At 54.5% G+C, this 18,370-nt stretch overlaps 1 protein-coding gene across 2 annotated transcripts; it reads left to right on the top strand.

The window, feature by feature from the left end:
- Positions 1 to 540: 540 nt before the first annotated feature.
- Positions 541 to 18,332, top strand: LOC144931080 (secretory carrier-associated membrane protein 1-like). Of its 2 annotated transcripts, none has more exons than XM_078855010.1 (9): positions 541 to 679; positions 2,267 to 2,353; positions 6,343 to 6,465; positions 7,821 to 7,929; positions 8,274 to 8,402; positions 9,882 to 10,041; positions 11,369 to 11,470; positions 11,966 to 12,083; positions 16,565 to 18,332. In XM_078855010.1, the coding sequence occupies exons 1-9, from the start codon at positions 623 to 625 to the stop codon at positions 16,700 to 16,702; spliced, it is 1,023 nt and encodes a 340-aa protein (XP_078711136.1). In that variant the 5' UTR covers positions 541 to 622; the 3' UTR covers positions 16,703 to 18,332. The 2 variants fall into 2 exon arrangements, with proteins under 2 accessions (XP_078711136.1, XP_078711137.1); XM_078855011.1 differs by lacking the exon at positions 9,882 to 10,041 and adding an exon at positions 9,203 to 9,362.
- The last annotated feature ends 38 nt before the right edge of the window (positions 18,333 to 18,370 follow it).

Below are 18,370 nucleotides of genomic sequence, written 5' to 3'. Positions count from 1 at the left end.
CACTGTACTTCCCTCCCACGTCGATACACCCCGCCAGAAGCAAACCCGCGCCGAGGCAGCGTGGTGAAGTATCGCCAGGTGACGCGCACTCAGCCCAAAGCCGGAATCAGCCCATCATCGTCGCCATCTCTTTCTGGTCGATAAAAGCCCTTCCACCGTTTATCAATCGTGGCTGTGTCGAGTGGAGTTTACACCACTGGCTCGTGGTGAGGAGGGGGAACGAGGATCTCTAGTTGTTGTTGGGGCGATGCAGTTACCGGTCAAAGCTTTGCTAAGCCAATTGAGTTACCGGTGCTCGCGTTGCTAGGGCCACGATGTTGTTGTCGTTGACGCGTTGCTACGGAGATGGCGCCGACCGACGGCACGCGGGCAGGGTCCAGTTGGGTGCAGGTGAGCAGATGGGGGGCGAGAGGGAGGGGCCAGGGGCGGGGCCACGACCAGGGGCGGGGCCACGACCAGGGGCGGGGCCACGACCAGGGGCGGGGCCACGGCCAGGGGCGGGGCCACGCCCTGTGGTCACGTGGTCCAGCACCCCCACCCCCCACCCGCCATTTCGGACCCCCCGGGGCCGCTCTTCGCTCCGTCTCCACTCGCTCCGTCTCCCCGCGCCAGCTGCTCCGCCATGGCGCAGATCGACGAGAACCCCTTCGCGGACCCCGTTCTCAACCACCCCTTCCAGGTGCGGGATACCCCCTAAGGTCGCGCGGGTTCTTGAGACCGCGTCGCGCTGGGGAATCGTTCTCGCCCGGTTGCGCTGCGGGGAAAGCGCCTTCCGGGCGGCAGCCGAGGCAGGCTGAGGGTGGTGCGGGTTTCGAGGCCACGGGGCGGAATGCGGAACCGAGGAGCGAGGGTTGAGACTGAAGGAACCTCGTGCAGGGGACCCGGGCGAGGGGATCTGTGGGCCCCAGGCAAGGAGGTCCGGGCTTGGCAGTGGGCTGGAAGCTTTGGGAGAGAGAAGCCTGGGCCTGGAAGAGGGGGCAGTGAGTGAGTGTGACGGGGTGGTGTGTTTACAGAGTGGGGTGTCTGACAGGGCGCTTCTGTGAGACGGGGGGGTGGGGGGGTGAATGTCGCCAGTGGGGAGACAAACACGGCCGGGGCGGCACATGGCACAGCAGCCCTCGTGTTCCGTTCGTCCGTAATAATTACGCAGCATTTTGCCAAACAATATTTGTAGGCTTGGTCGTGAGTGATAAGGTGGCGTGTGTGTTTGGGTGAGATAAGGTGGCGTGTGTGTGTTGTGTGATGGTGTGGTTTAGGGTAAGGTATGCGAAAAGTCGTAGTGTGACGGGGGAGGGTGTGCAATAGGATGGCATTAATGTGTGGAAGATGCTTTAGTGGGTGTGTGTAGGGGTGTTTCAGCGACTGGTGACGTGGAGCTCTGAGGGATGGGTGTGCTATGGGTGCGCTATGCGCCTGTTGTGTATAATAGGGGATCGTCAACAGCACTCGTTTGACAACTCGAGCTTAAATGGGGAACTTGCTCTTTTGTGTGCAACATTATGTCGTGGCGAGGCCTGTGTGGGATGTGTGCGAGCCTCCCCTAAGTTGACTCATCCTCACGTGAATACTCGGCAGGGTGTGCAAACATCGCCACTGGGGAGACAAAGCCACAACCCCCCCCCCCCCCAGGTGCAGCAGGCCACCCGCCCTCCCTCGTGTGCCGTGCCGGCCCTCATAGGGGCTCGCTACCAGCACTTGCCCCAACTGTCATTTAAGGTTATACGGGGGGTCTTTGTATTTGTGTGTTGGCGTGTTGTGTTTGTGTCACGTTTGTCCATGTCTGGTGTGTTTGGGAAAGTGTGCGTAAGTATATAACTGTTTTTTTTGTGTATTGGTGAATGTTTGTGTAATTGTAAAAGTGTTTATTATGTGTGGGCGTGGTATTGTTTTTGTTGCAGTGAGGGCATGGGTGAGTTACTCTGTTTTGGGGACACGGTTTAGAGTGTCGGAGTGCGTCTTAGTTTTTCTTCTTGAGTGTGCCGACGTTTTTAGTGTGTAAGTATGTTTGTGTGTTGGTTATATTTGAGTTTAACACTGTCTGTGTCAATGTACGTCGGTGTGTCTGGGCATGTATCCATGAGTATGTTAGTGTTTATGTGTTTTTGAGTGCACTGCCTTTCATGGCTTGCTAGGCAGATGGAATGTTTTGTCCATGCGTGTCAGGGTGTCTTACGTTTATGTTAATGTGTTATTGAGTGTGTTAGTGTGTCCGTGTGTATGGGCGTGTGAGTGCTGGATGATGCTCAGCGATGCGTCTCGTTGCTAGGACCCTGCTGTGACCCAGGTGACCGACTCCTCCAACCGAGGCCTCACAGAGTACAACCCCTTCGCCTCTGATGACTTTGGCCGACAGGTGAGACCCGCACCAGCTATCCCCGCTATCCCATCGGCTCGCGGTGACCCCAGTGGGACCCCCTCATCTAAACCATGGTGAGAGGGGCACTCCCAGTGAGACGAGGCCCTTGAGACAACAACGGGGAATGCCCCTGGATCTGCCACAGTGCCGGTAACCCTGGGCAACCTCTCGTCTCTGGCTACCGTGCCCAGAAACAAGTCCCGAGTGTAACCGGGAGTGCGGGTAACCGAGGTAACCTGGTGTCCTGCTCTGGCAATTGCAGTGATTTGCCGTGGCGATGGCTTTTGATGGAAATTGTAGGGCTATGTGGTGGCCCATCGTTGGTGAGGGTCATGATGATGAGAGTGGTGGTGATAGTGTGGATGATAGACAGGGTTATGGTGCAGGTGAGGGTAGTGGTGAGAGTGGTGGTGATAGTGTGGATGATAGACAGGGTTATGGTGCAGGTGAGGGTAATGGTGAGAGTGGTGGTGATAGTGTGGATGATAGACAGGGTTATGGTGCAGGTGAGGGTAATGGTGAGAGTGGTGGTGATAGTGTGGATGATAGAAAGGGTTATGGTGCAGGTGAGGGTAATGGTGAGAGTGGTGGTGATAGTGTGGATGATAGACAGGGTTATGGTGCAGGTGAGGGTAATGGTGAGAGTGGTGGTGATAGTGTGGATGATAGACAGGGTTATGGTGCAGGTGAGGGTAATGGTGAGAGTGGTGGTGATAGTGTGGATGATAGACAGGGTTATGGTGCAGGTGAGGGTAATGGTGAGAGTGGTGGTGATAGTGTGGATGATAGACAGGGTTATGGTGCAGGTGAGGGTAATGGTGAGAGTGGTGGTGATAGTGTGGATGATAGACAGGGTTATGGTGCAGGTGAGGGTAATGGTGAGAGTGGTGGTGATAGTGTGGATGATAGACAGGGTTATGGTGCAGGTGAGGGTAATGGTGAGAGTGGTGGTGATAGTGTGGATGATAGACAGGGTTATGGTGCAGGTGAGGGTAATGGTGAGAGTGACGGTTTTGGCATAGCAGTGACCGTCTCTTTTCGGCTGCGATGGCCATGGATGAGGAGGCCACAGGACCCGGAGAAGCAGCTGAGCTGGGGTGGTGAATTTCCAGTGCAACACAATCCAAAAACTACACGGTTCTCGTCTTGTAGCTACACATGCACAGGCTCCATGAGCTTGAAAAACATTACTTTAAACTTCCAAAAAGATGCCATCCCTTCAGTACCCAGGCCACTCTTGCAACTGAGATGATCTTCCTGGTCCATTGGGTTATAAACTAGTTAAAAACATTTAATTTCAGTTGAATTGATGTTAGGGTGATGTGTGATCTGTGGATTTCAACATCAATGCGGTGATGTCACTGAAGCTTGTGCTCTGCTTGTGCAATCAACCTCTCCTTTCAAGACTTTTTAAAACATCTTCAAACGAAGGTTTACAGCAGTGTCAGTACAGCCTGGAGCGCACAGCCTAGGTGTGTAAATACCAAATATTTTTTGGGTTCTGAGATTGAATCTTTGTCTTGCTCCTCTGCCCCTTGGCCCAGCATCAACAGCGGCCGGTAGCTGTAAAGACTAACAGCTGCTGCTCGGAAAAAAAATCTGCAGCCAATCCAAATTTTTGTTTGGGGGCCTTAGAGGCGAAGCAATGTGCACGGTAAAGGGCACGACATACCCATGCGTGTGGACAGGAAGGCGGAGCGAGAGAGATAGGATTAGGGGTTGTGATTGGCTGACGAGTGACGTCCCGCGTGACCCCACCGGCAGTGCTGTCACCTGTGAGGGGGGTTGCGTAATTGATGGGGGAGGGGAGGAGATGGGGCAGGGAGTGGCGGCGTCACCGCTCGTGCCACGTGGCACCACTCCCCACCGCAACCACTTCCCACTCACCTCGTTTTCCGTCCTGGATCCTCACCCCGTTCCCCCTCAGCACCACGGCACGACCCCTGTGCTCTCTGTGCCATTCATTTCCGTGTCTATCCCAGTCACAGTATAAAGGTTCCTGTGAATGTCACGTGATCAGACGAAGTCTTGTCTAAGTTAAAACATAGGTGCTTAAGGAAGCTCGAAGTAGTTTGATCTAAATCTCGAATGCTGACGTCAAATTGAGCCATAGACAGTCTTCAGCCACCATTGGAGGAGTTGTATTAATCAGAATTGTATCAATACATTGGCACTTGTATATTATATATTTGTAAAAGTGACAACCTTGTTGGGTGGTGGAGGAGTAATGGGAAGGATTTTCCCATAAAGCTCCCACCACGCGGCCCAACCCAAAATATGGGTGCAAAACATGTCCCTTCGGAGCCCTCGCAGCAAGCAGTGCACCACCTCGCACTTGCCAATCCGACTGATGGTAGTAGTGGTTAAGCGGCGTGCTGCCGGTCTCCAAACCCATTTTACCACTTACCGATTTCCAAAGCAAAACTTGTCAGCATATTTTTCTTTTATTAAATGAGAGCAGCAACATTTGCCTAAAAAAATCGGTATGTAGTTTAAAGGTGGGATTACAACCCGGCAAGGCACTGCTTTGTATATCAGAGGGGCTAGCGAATGTTTTTTATTTATCTGGTGAGGTGGGACATCTCGTTGTGCAAGGGTGTCCAGGGTGTCGATTGTCACGTACAAAGCAAACGCGTGATGGCGTGATGACGACGCGTGTGTTAAACCTATAACTTACGCCCTGTGCATTTACACAATGGGTAAACTATGCCACGTGGTGTGAGAGAACAGCATCAGCCCCAGAGAGCACTACAGAACTATTTTAGAAGTCTGTTCACTTGCCTCTCATCCACACGGATAAAGCTACCAAATAAATTGTTGGACAACACGCATCCTTAACAAAACTGTTCGTTCGCAAAACTAAAAATCCCATCAGCCACATAGCGATCGGGGAGTTCATAATTTCAGCAGCATCGGTGTAACGCAGGTAAACTCAGGTGATGCTGCATCTGCCAAAGCTGCAGTAGCGTCTGCATATTTACGTTGTTACTTATATTCTCCATAATGACGCTTCACGATTGGCATCTTCTGATGAAGCTGCTCCGCTGTTTTCCAATCCAGCCAGGCCCGGTCTTGCATGGGATGCGGCCCCCTTACCTGTCCGGGGGGAACCCACGTCGCCCCCCTACCCCCCCACTTTGTCCCGAGTAGCCCACGTCTCATTGCTCCACATGCACATACGGGAAACCAGACACCGCGGTGTTAGCCGGCGCCAGGCAGAACAACAAAACTCCTTCACTCGCAGCGCGTGGACACCATTACGGGAGAAACGGACACACGCAGGTGGGGATGGATTCCGTGATGAAAGCCGAGCTCATGAGGGGTGCCTACCTCGAGCTCATCCCTCCATCCTCGGGGGTCCCGGCCCCCTCACCCGCTCTCCCCGTGAGCTGAGTGGCGTTACTCATACTATCGCGGTCCGGTGCTGTCATGGCACCGACTGATAAAAGCACTTTTTTCCCCGAGGGGCAAAGGCTGAAGGTGATGTTGGAGCGGTGATTCATCGCACACCGGCCGGCATGTGCAACTGTGGTGACACCACAGCTTACACAGCCGTGTGTATTTGTGAAGGTGGTGTGTGTTAAGTGTGCCTGCTGTGTGGTTTGTGTAACACCTGTGTGGTACGTGTATTGGGTGCAGCTGTATTCTGAGTGTGTGCAGTGTGGATTTATTACTCTGAGACGAACATCTCTTTTGCAACAATGGGTTTGCAGGTGCCTTCAAATACAGTTCGTCTGCGTGTGTGGATGTGTTCTTGTGCACATATCCGTGTGGCTATGTGTTCACATACAGTACCGTATACCCGTTTGTGCGTGTGCGCGCATGGCTGTGTATGCGTGCCCGCGTGTACCAATGTGCGCCCATGTGAGTCTGCGTGTTGGAATGTGTCGGTCGTGTGTCTATGTCCGTCAGCTTGTGCATGGGTCTGCATGTCCACGTGCATCTACGTGTGTGTATGTAAAGCGTCCCTGTGTGTGTGTGTGCAGATCAACTCCACGGTGCCCGTGGGGCCAGCAGGAGCCCCTCCACTGGCATCGCAAACCCAGCCGGCCGTGATGCAGCCCACCGAGGAGCCCCCCACCTTCCCAGCGCAGTTGCCCTCCCAACAGGTGCCCTCCTCCACCCTCGACACATCGCACAGGGAACCTCCTCCCATAGCCCCTCCCATCCACCGTCCTGTCTCATTCCGAGAACGCGTCCCACCGGCCTGGCAGGTTTGCGCCGCCGGCGCCGCAGCCGGTTTTGTTGGCAAAGCAAACGGGCAGAGTCGACGTGAGGACGCAAGTGCCTTCGTGTGTGCGTGCGCGCCGTGGTGGTATGACGTGTGCGCACGTGTGCGTGCATCGTAGCCAGAGGGCGAGGTGAGGCGCCCTTGAGGAGGGAGGGGCTCGGAGCAGTCGTAAACACTGGACAGGACTGGGGTGGTGGGGGGCACCTAGCACAGCAACAGGACAAGACAGCACTGCACTGTCAGCACAGCAGCAGGACGGCAAATCACGTCGTCGGTACTTTTAGTATTCGCGCCATTGTTAAAGCGCAACGCTATAAAGAGAGAAGGCACTGCTGTGGTTCGTAGACACAGGTTGCAGTGAGTTGCCAGTAGAGGGCGGTGGTGGCTCTGTGCTTCCAGTTGAGTTTACTGCACACACAACACAACTGCTTGCAGTATCCCCTGCGCATTGGTCAGCATTAAGTTGCTACAATGCTGTGCTGAAACTGTGCCTGGAATCTTGTTTCCCTGCTGCATGATGCCATAGTACAGGGAGGTGCTGAACCCTGCTGCAGCATAGCAAGCGTGCGTAGGCTGCAGGGGCCTTAACGGGGGGAGGGTTCGTTTTGCTGCTCAGGGAACTACCATGACCAGTGTGATGATCACATGACCACGGGCAGTCAGAACGTCTGACTGCCCCCTGCTGCAAAGGAAACCTCGATTCCTGGACACAGATCTGGGCCCAAGACAGCAGCATGCTACAAATTCAGAGTGGCAGCGCAATGGTGACACTTGTGCCTCGAGGCAAGAAGTTGCTTAGTCCGATGCCTAACTTGGGCGCCATTTTGTGGGCAGTTTGTGTTCTCTCCCCCAGTTCTGCATGGGGTTTCTTTGGGATCTCCCGCTTCCTCCCGAAGCTAAGATGAAATACAATGTAACTGGTATTGGCCAAACATCCGAAAGCTGAAAATGTTACCTTACAAATGACTGAACTGGGATTACACACATCAGCATCACTCCCCCCTGTGAAAACCCGTCAGGAACCTCGTGAAAAGAGGCTTGAGACTCAGCGAGGCTTTTCTGGGTACACAAGTGTAGTAGTAGTAGTAATAATACTGTAGCGTGCATGGGGGAAACGCACATCCAGATGCAGGTTTCAGGCCAGTGTTGAGACGTCCCGGTAGCGGCGTGCGATGGTGGTGCGTGGCGGTGGTGCCAAGTGCCCCCGTGTCTCCGTCTCGCTCGTGCGTACAGATGGGCAGCGCCATCACCGCCGATCTGAAGCGCCAGCAGGAGGAGCTAGAGCGGAAGGCGGCCGAGCTGGACCGGCGCGAGCATGAGATGCAGGGGCACAACTACAATGGTGACGTGACACGAGCTCGCGCAACATGTGCACACGACACACCCGCACGTACACGTTCATGCTGAGGAGATGGTGGCACTCTAGTACTCGTCGTCCTGAAGCAATTTGGAATCGGAGCAAACACAATCACCCCGTTGCAGAAGAAATTCAACAGAGTGCACAGACATCATCAGTCTTTATTAAAATAAAATTTCCAGTAACTAAGGTTTGAGGATACATACACGATGCGCACGTGTGCATTACACGCACGTACACACACGCTTGCGCTCGCTCATGGGCACTGTGCACGTGACGGTGATTGCATTCGTGTGTGTGCGTGCGCTTTCATTCGTGTTTGTGAACAGCACGCAAGAACAACTGGCCACCCCTGCCAGCCAAGTGCCCCGTGGGGCCCTGCTTCTACCAGGACTTTGCAATAGACATTCCTCTCGACTTCCAGCGCACGGTGCGCATCCTCTACTACATGTGGATGTGTGAGTGGCACATGCACCGCCCGCTCATCCAGCCAGCCAGCGTCCACCTACCTGAGCAACACGCCCACTGCTGGCCACCTCATCGTGCGACGAAGTCTTGATTCAGCTCTTTATGAATATCAGCATTAGAACATCCCACCTCCTAACTTCTGCCAGAAACACCATCCTCTACCTCATACATTCTGCCTCACCCGCTCTCCCTCACCCATCGTCTCTCCGTCTCCTCCTTCCACTGTATCTCTTTCAACCCCTCTCCTTCTTACCCCGAGTCCCTTTAGTTTGTGTGTATCACCGTGCCCCTCCCCTTAACGGCATGCGGTTAGGGGCACCGTGCCCTCCACTGTGACCCCCTCTCCGGTGGTGGTGTTGGAGACAATTGTGACGTTCAAGTGCCTGTTGTTGTGTCCGTGAGATAACGGGATTGAGAGCCACTGCAGGGTGCATCGTGGGGGTCACTGCTGACCCTGTTGCTGTAGTGATGGGAGAGGTTTTGTTACCATGGCATCTGACTGTGCCATACTGAGTGAGGGGTGGTTACTGTGGAGAATGGCAATGTTATTTTGGTGAGCAAAAGTGGTGAGATGCTTTCATTAGTGGGCGACAGCGGTGTTTAGGTGGCGAGCAATAACAGTGATGGAGTTGCTATGGTGAGTGGTGGCATTTGCCGTTGTGTGTGATGGTTGTTGTTGCCATGGAGATCTACTGCGTTAAACTCAATTTTGGGCAGTTACGGTTGCCATGGAGAATGATGGTGTCAATGCCGTGGTGATGACGACGACGACGGTGTCCCTTCTCCCCAGTCCACTCCATCACGCTATTCCTCAATGTGCTCGGCTGCCTCGCCTGGTTCATTGTCGACGCCTCCAAGGGCGTGGACTTTGGACTGTCCATTGTGTGGTTCATCGTGTTCACGCCGTGCTCCTTTGTCTGCTGGTATAGGCCGGTCTACAAGGCGTGCAGGTACGTGTCTGGCTCGGTGCGGGGCCCGAGCGCGGCCACGGGGCCCCTTCACCGCCCTGTTCTCCCTCACTGGTGGCGGTCGCTTCTCCAATAATGCCACGGTGGCCCCCTGAGCCCAGCGACTCCTTCCGTGCTCTGCTGCTCGCCGAGGCATCCGCCGGCTCGGGCTGCGTTGTCGCCGTCTTTGTGCTGCGTTTTTCACTCTCCGTCTGTGTCTCTCCTCACCTCCCCAAGCCCCTGCCTCCTCCTCTCTCATCGCATCTCCCTTATTTCTGCATTCTCCTGTATATACACGCATGGTCTCCTCCTCTTCTTCCTCTTTTATATCCTCCATTACTCATCTCATGCTCTCCTCTCTTCTCCTCCTCTAGTTGCATCCCCCTGTCTCCCCTACTTTTGTTTCTGCACCCTTCTTCTTCCCCTGTTACGGCCATCTTCCTGTCTCCCCCACCTTGCCCTTCCTTTCCTCCTCTTCCCTCCCTCCCCTGCCCCCTGATACCCTGCCCTCTCGGGCCGCAGTTCACGCAGTCACGCTGGTGCTGAACATGCTGGGCTACCTGGTGTACTTCTGCCTCAACCCGAACAAGGGAATCTCCTTTGGCATCTCCATCATGTGGATGATCCTCTTCATCCCCTGCTCCTTCACTTGTTGGTATCGACCCATTTACAAGGGCTTCAGGTAATGCCCGCCTCCCCCCACCCCCCCATACATCTCCTCCCACAGTTTCCCCCCCCCCCGGTCCCCTTGACCGCTCCCACGCGTCATCTCTCGCTCCTCTTGGGTTGCATTTTGTTATCCTCTGTGGTTGATTCGGGAATTTGCGTGCCTCCATCTCAAATGCGCTCTCAGCTTTCACGCTCGCGGCGCTAGTGCTTGCTTCATGGCGATGGTGTCTGTGAAGATTGAGAGATTCCTCCGCTCAAAAATCGTGCCAAGGTTACGTGTAGGTTAACGGAGCCAACGAGAATGTCGAGATGAGACTGAATAAACGAGAAACAATACAAACTGGATGGTTAATAAACAAGACCAAAGAATAGATTATTGAGTTAAATCTCCACCCACAATCGTAACAATTTATTTTGCTCAGTCGGTGTTAGCCGATGAGGTCATGACAGGTTTATTTTTTCCTTCCTGTTGCTCTATGCCCCTGTGCCGTTCCCATTATGCTGTAATGTTCACTGCTGCTTCCTTTATTTAGGGCGATATTGGCACATAAAATAAAGATTGATTGATGGAGCCGCTCTTCAGTCGGAAGGTTGCGAGTTCAAATCCTGATTGGGAGGTTGACTCGGCTCATGAACCCTCTGGGGATTGTATAATTAGCACCACGAAGTGGAGAAGTCAACAGTGGTTGCCCACTGGATAGACTCGCCCGACCAAAGGAATGTGGAATTTCCACAACTGGCTCAGGGCTGTAAATAGGAGGTCCGCACCGCCTCAATGCTTATTTGAACAGGAAATGACTGGCTATGAATAGAATCACGCAGGGCTACTCGGTTATTTATTTGTGCGGCAGGTTAGCGGCATCGTGGTGTAACACAGTGCTGTAACACTTGCCCCTCGTAGCAAGAAGGGACTGTTTTCCGGCTCAGGGACCTTTCTACACGGAGTTTGTACATTATCCCCCTGGTCTGCATGGGTTTCCTCCTGGATCTCCGGTTTCTTCCCATAGCTAAAAAAAACATACTATGTAACTGGCATTAGCCAAACATTTACAATGCTTAAAATTACCCTGCAAATGATTAATTTTGGATGAATTACACATCGCAGCAATATCGCTCCCCACTGTGACAATTTAGCAGGACCCATCTGAACAAGTGGCTTGAGGCTTGGTTCCTCAGTAAAGTGTAAAAATAAAATAAACCGATGTGCATGTCTTGTATGCGGGGACATTACCGATGTGGGCGTGCCTCGCGTTAGCACTCACGCTTGTCGCTCTCATTCTTGTGGTTCTATTGTTACTTATTTATTTTCCCCGTGCCCCCCTCCCCCCATGTCTCGGCAGGAGTGACAGCTCCTTCAACTTCTTCCTCTTCTTCTTCATATTCTTCGCTCAGTTCGTAGTGCACGTGCTGCAGGCTGTCGGCATCCCAGGCTGGGGAAACTGGTACACAACAACAACAACAGCCACCATTCGGTGGTGACGTCACCGCAGTGCTTGTGCCAGGATAGGTGCACTTTTAGGCCTTCAAGTGAAATGTGGAAGGCTCACCGCTGCTGGCAGAATGTATTGGAACAGACCTGGGTGTTATGGTTAGACTGACTGGGAGGACTGGCAGATGCATCATCTGTGCTCCCCACTGTCGACAAACTTGGCCATAGCTATCCCAGCCACCTAAGTAAAATTATTGGCTATGACTACATTATTGGCAAGGGGTAACTGATCCTATCATCGACCTTGCATAGGTAGACTCAGCCTTGATTGAGTACTTGGTACGGTGTGTGAGCATCAGCACTGGGGAGACAAAGGCAGCCAGGGATTGTGCTGGCCACCCACCCCCTCATGTGCTTTGCCGGCCTTCATAGATGCTACTCACGGCACTTGCCCCAAAAGTCTGTTTAGGCTACATGGGGGGTCTTTGTGTGTGCCTGTCTTCACCAGTGGATGGATCTCCACGATCGGAGCATTTTCATCGAACATCGCCGTGGGCGTCATACTCTCCATCATCGCCGTCATGTTCACCGCCTCGGCCGCCCTCTCCCTCATCATGCTGAAGAGGGTATGCACCATTCTGTGCACACACAAACGTATACACAAACACATTCCCATACACTCGTTTACTTACATACACACAATCACGTGCATACAAAGGCAACAACAACAACAACAACCGCCATTCGCCACTAAGTGGCGGTGACGTCACCACGACGCTTGTGCCAGGCCATGTGCACCCTGAGGCCACGTGAAGTGTCGAACGCCCGCTGGCAGGAGGTCACGGGGCAGACCCAGGTGCCACGGGTCGACTGACCGAGATGACCGAGATGACTGGCTGATCCACCACCTGTGCCCCCTACTGTGCCAACTTGCTGTGCTTTAGCCACCCGGCGCTCCGCTCGTTGTTGTGAGCGTCGCTCCTCCGCCCTCCGTTGTTGTTGGAGGGCGACTGCCTCCAACTGCCCAGTAGCGTCCTTCACGAGCCTCCTCCACTGAGGCCGATCTTGACACCGCTGGTACCAGTCATCGGCAAGTCCACTCAGCTCCACGTCCTCCTGTACCACATCACTCCATCTCTTCTCTAGCCCGTGCCGCGCCCGTTTAGCCCCCTCGATCCGGCCGAACAAAAGCTGTTTAGGCATGCGGTGGCTGGGCATGCGGGCTACATGACCCAGCCAACGCAGCCTTGCCTGCCGGAGGAGCTCACTGATGGGACTTTGCCCAGATCTTTCAAGGACTTGTGAGCTCCTCACACAATCCAGCCTGGTTAAACCCAGGATGGATCGTAGGCAGGCCAGCCTAAATGTTTCCAACCGGCGAAGATGCTCCACTAGGGGGGTCCACGTTTCGCAAGCGTAGAGAAGGGAGGGAATGACCGTGGCCGAGAAGACCTGAAGCTTCGTGCGGAGCGACAGACCAGGTAGCTTCCACACAGCGTTACGCAACCGATGAAAAGATATTGCCGCTCGACTGATTCGGAGTGAGACCTCTGCTGATAAACTGGAGCCGGTCATAAGCACACTGCCCAGGTATGGGAAACTCTCCACTCTCTCCACAACTGCCCCATCACCGATTGGGAGTTGTGGGGGTGGAGTGCCCGATGGTACAAAATACCCAGGCAGGTGCTTAGTTTTGGTGGGGCTGATGGTAAGGCCCCACCTCTTGGTGGCACACTCCAGTCTCAGCAGCAGCGTCTCCAACTCCTCTTCTGAATGAGCAGCTATTACCAAATCATCGGCATACATAACGTGGTTGACCAATAGGGAGCCATCCCTTGATCGCACCCGGGCGTCGATCAGCCTCCCATTATATCTGTACCAAATGGTAATTCCCCCGGTACAGCTTTTGAAGGCTTCACGAACTACGCAGTCGAAATAGATGTTAAATAATGTGGGAGCCAGAGGACATCCCTGTCGCACCCCAAGGTGTACAGGGAAAGGCTCCGACTCCCGGCCACGTAGTTTTACCCGGGCCCGCTCACCATCATGAAGGTCCTTAATGATCGTGAGCAGAGGGTCAGGGACTCCGAAAGCACGAAGAACAACCCAGAGCCCAGTCCTACTGATGGTATCATAGGCCTTGACCAGGTCAATAAAGCAGAGATGTAGGTCTTTTTGAAATTCCCTACACCTCTGCTGGAGCAGACGGACAGAAAATATGGCATCTGTGCAGGACCGCCCTTTCCTGAAACCGCATTGGGGCTCCGCAAGCCTCTCCTCAGCGTGCCTAGCAAGGCGATGTTGAATAATCCTTGCCAGGACCTTACCCGGCACACTGAGGAGTGAGATGCCCCTGTAGTTGTTACAGTCGGTACGGTCCCCCTTCTTAAAGAGGGGGACCACCAGGGCATCCTTCCTGTCCTGCGGAACCCGTCCAGTGGTCCAGACTGTTGTTATGATGTCATATAGGGCAGTCTGTGCACAAACGCCACCCTCCCTCAGCATTTCGCTTGGGAGATCATCTCTGCCCGGTGCCTTCCCTGGTCTCAGACTCCGGATCGCCCTCAGTACTTCCTCAACAGCTGGCACCTCAGCCAGCCACTCACAGGGGGTGACCTCTTCCAATATTTGAGGCACCGCAGCCTCAGCAGGGTTATCCCCACTTTGCTGGCTGAGAGATTTTCCCTCCCCCAGGACCTCGCAGAAATGCTCAGCAAATCTGCAAACCTGTTCCTGGGGGTCGGAGATTGGATCACCGTTTTTTCCTCTAATGATGGTAATAGGTGTGGCGCTGCAGGTTACTTTTTTGATGGAATTAAATAGGGATTTGTGATCGCGGGCCACTGAGGCAGACTCCATCTCCTCAGCAACCTGCGACCACCACCCATCCTTACAGCGCCTTACGGCTCTCCGAACCTCCGAGCGAAGGCTGCGGTAAACCTCCTCATTCTCCGACGTGGGATGCTGTAGGCGATGAGAGTGGGCCTGTCGCTTTTTCTCAATTAACCTGAACACCTCCTCTGTCAGCCAGGGTTTCTGGGGAGGTCTGGACCGCGTACCCAAAGCAGCCATTGCAGCTGCATGAGTCACAGTCTTAAACCTCGCCCATTTACCCTCGACATCAGGTGGAGTGGGGGACGATGCCAACCCCAGCTGCAAGCAATGATGAAATTCTCGCTTGCAACTTTCATCAGCTAGCTGAGACCAGGCCACTTTTGGTTGGAATGGGGTCCTGGGTGTACACCCACCACCGGAGTGGAAGAATGGCAGGCGCATCTTACAGATGACTAGTCGATGGTCAGAGGTCAGATCAGCTCCACGGTAGGTCCTGGTGTCAAGGACATGGGCTCGCATCCGCTGGTCCGTCACTATGTAGTCCAGCAGATGTTCTTGCTTGGACCCGGCATGTATCCATGATGTTGTGTGGATGCGCCGATGCCGGAAGAGCGTGTTGGTAATTACAAGCCCATGGGCTGCACAAAAATCTAGCAGCCTTCTACCGTTATTATTGAGCTGATCTGGCCCATGCCTTCCAATCACTCCAGACCAGGTGCCAGCATCATGACCAACTCGGGCATTGAAGTCACCCAACAAGATGACTCTGTCCCGAGTGGCCACTTTAGCCAGCACCTGTGACAGGAGGTCATAGAAAGCGTCTGACTCATCGGCTTTGCCTGCATCCCTCCACGGATGTTCGTCTTCGGTGGGGGCATAAGTAACCACGACCACCACTCCTCGCCTCTGGTTGATGGGAAGGCGAGCCCAAAGTATCCTGGGGCTTACAGCTTCCCACACCTCACCGCCACGCTCCCACGCCCCCTTCATTCTTTTGTTCAGAAGAAGAGCCACACCCTGTTGTTTGGCATTCTCCTGCCCCGAGTAGAGGACTGTCCACCCCTCATGGTGGCAGGAGCCAGAACCGGTCCACCGGACCTCCTGAATGCCACAGAGATCCAGGCGGTACCGGTCCAGCTCCCGACAGAGGAGTGGCAGCCTCTCCTCCGCAGTGAGCGTTCGAACATTCCACGTGGCCATCCGCAATGGTTTTTCGTTGTTTCTGGAGGAGCCCCGAGGGTGAAAATTCAATCTCCTGGCTCCGCCAAATTACAGGTTTATGTTTAATTCGTAGTTTAGTGGTGGTTAATTGAAGGTGGAGGGGTTACCAGCCCCTCGCACCCGTCCAGAGCCCCCGTTTAGCCACTGTGGTGGTCACAGACGCCATGAGGGGAGAGGCCAATGGGCATTGGCCCTCCCCCCACAGCACTGCCCACGACAGTGTTGCCCGTCCGGCACCGCGAGGAGGTAGGAGGTTGTTTTGCCGCACAGACCATCGCACACACAAGCGCACACCATCGCACACACAAGCACACACAAGCACACACCAACGCACACCATCGCACACACAAGCACACCATCACACACACAAGCACACCATCACACACACAAGCACACACCATCGCACACACCATCGCACACACAAGCACACACCATCGCACACACCATCGCACACACCATCGCATACAAAGGCATATACATTCACACACACACACTCGCACACATCCAAATATATTCATATACATGCACACACTTAACACACCTGCACCCACACCAGCACAAAATAAGACGCACACGTGCCCACCCTCTACCACACCCTGCACCACATGAGTATTGTGCACACACGTAAGCACACGCACACCTTCACCCGCGTGTACTGCGAGCTGCCTCCAGTGACATTGCATGTGCGTGTGCCAACATGTGCATGTATCCGTGTGCGTGTCTTTGTGGGGAGTGGTGATGTAGTGGTTAGTATGCTGCACTACAAATCTAATTACCCGAGTTCGATTCCCACTCATGGCCACCACCAACACCAGTGACAATTATCTGAACCGGTCCTGGGACTCCCCTAGGTCATCTCAACCTCAAAATGAGTACCTGATACGGTGTGTAAACATGACTACTCGGGAACTGGCCACACTCCCTCCTCGTGCGCCGTACCGGCTTTGATAGGTGCTCGCTAATAGCACTTGCCCCAACAGTCTGTTTAGGCTATATGGGGGATCATTGTTTCGTCTTTTTTTTGTCTTTTTTTTTGTCTGCGTGTGTGCAGGTGCACTCTATGTACCGACGTACAGGCGCCAGCTTTGAGAAGGCGCAGCAGGAGTTTGCACAGGGCGTGTTCACCAACCGCACGGTGCAGAACACGGCAGCCAATGCCGCTGCCGCCTCCCTGCGCGACCCCATGTGATCCTCTCGTCCCTTCGCTCTGCCCCCACATCTGGACCCCCCCTGCCCTCCACTCCCAACGACCCCGACTGCCCCTTCTGGCCCCCGCTGGAGGTCGTGGGGCAGCGGCTGCCGGCATGAAGCTGAGAAGAGTGCGCGGCACCCCTCCTGGCACGCGGCGTTTTGTTACACTCGCTCGCGCACTCGCACACACCAATCACGCACATCATCTTGAAAACGCACACATGCACAAACACACACCATCGCACACACAAGCACACACCATCACACACACAAGCACAGACCATCGCACACACAAGTACACACCATCACACACACAAGCACACACAAGCACACACCAACGCACACCATCGCACACACAAGCACACCATCACACACACAAGCACACACCATCGCACACACCATCGCACACACAAGCACACACCATCGCACACACCATCGCACACACCATCGCACACACCATCGCACACACCATCGCACACACCATCGCACACAGACAAGCACACACCATCGCACACACAAGCACACACCATCACACACACAAGCACAGACCATCGCACACACAAGCGCACACCATCGCACACACAAGCACACACAAGCACACACCAACGCACACCATCGCACACACAAGCACACCATCACACACACAAGCACACACCATCGCACACACCATCGCACACACCATCGCACACACCATCGCACACACCATCGCACACACCATCGCACACAGACAAGCACACACCATCGCACACACCATCGCACACACCATCGCACACACAAGCACACACCATCGCACACACAAGCACACACCATCGCACACACTCGCGCGCGTGAGCACATGTCGCCCCTTGTTCACCGTGCAGAAGCTGTGGATCGTGCGGTGCCATCAGCGCTGCCCTCTGTCTGCGGGGTCGCATTTGATCATGTCTGCCTTCGCTTTCTTATTTAACTTCCTCGCTGCTCTTTCGATGGACGCTGAGCCGCAACCACAGCACGGACGTTGCACCCCACGTCCCCCCTGCCCCCGCTGCCTCTCGGCCTGGGAACGACCCCGGCGGCTCTTGTGTTCCGTGGGGAATCTGGGGGTTGCCCAAACTCGGGGAATGCCACCCTTGTTGATACGTGCTGCAGACGACGGCCCCGCGATGTACACGTGCGTGTGCGATCGGGATGACAGGATGGGGGGGGAGGTGGGCCCTGTGGAAACCACTGCGTATGCTGTCTCGTTTTTCCTGTTTGCCTTTTGTGTTGTCACCTTCTGTTCGGGGTCATTTCGCGCCACCCTCCATCTCGAGCGCGGGAGGGCCCGTAACTCTGGCCAGGGTTCCCCGGGTCCTCCCCAGAAGCCCCCCCCCCCCCCAGAGGGGAGACGCGTGCACTTTGACGTGACGTGTGTGTGTGTGATTGGGGTGGCGCGTTTGTCCCCGCCGCGTGCGCTCTTCGTTGGTGGTGCGGGGAGCTGGCGGTGCCGTGAGTGTGTGCGGTGTCGCCCCGTGTGCGGTGGCGGTTACCAATAGGCCGCCCACCATGGTTGGACGCTGGTTGGTGTACAGTGTATCGGAATTTGAAGGGCTGGTGTAATGAAATTGTTCATGTAAAAAAAAAACATTAAAAGTTTATCATACGTTTTACACGCTGTTCGTGGCTGAGAGTGCAGAGGTGGAGTTGC

This window comes from Lampetra fluviatilis, chromosome 3 (assembly GCF_964198595.1).
Source record: "Lampetra fluviatilis chromosome 3, kcLamFluv1.1, whole genome shotgun sequence".
In the NCBI taxonomy this organism is placed as follows: domain Eukaryota; kingdom Metazoa; phylum Chordata; class Hyperoartia; order Petromyzontiformes; family Petromyzontidae; genus Lampetra; species Lampetra fluviatilis.
This window is presented reverse-complemented; position numbering and strand designations above follow the sequence as displayed.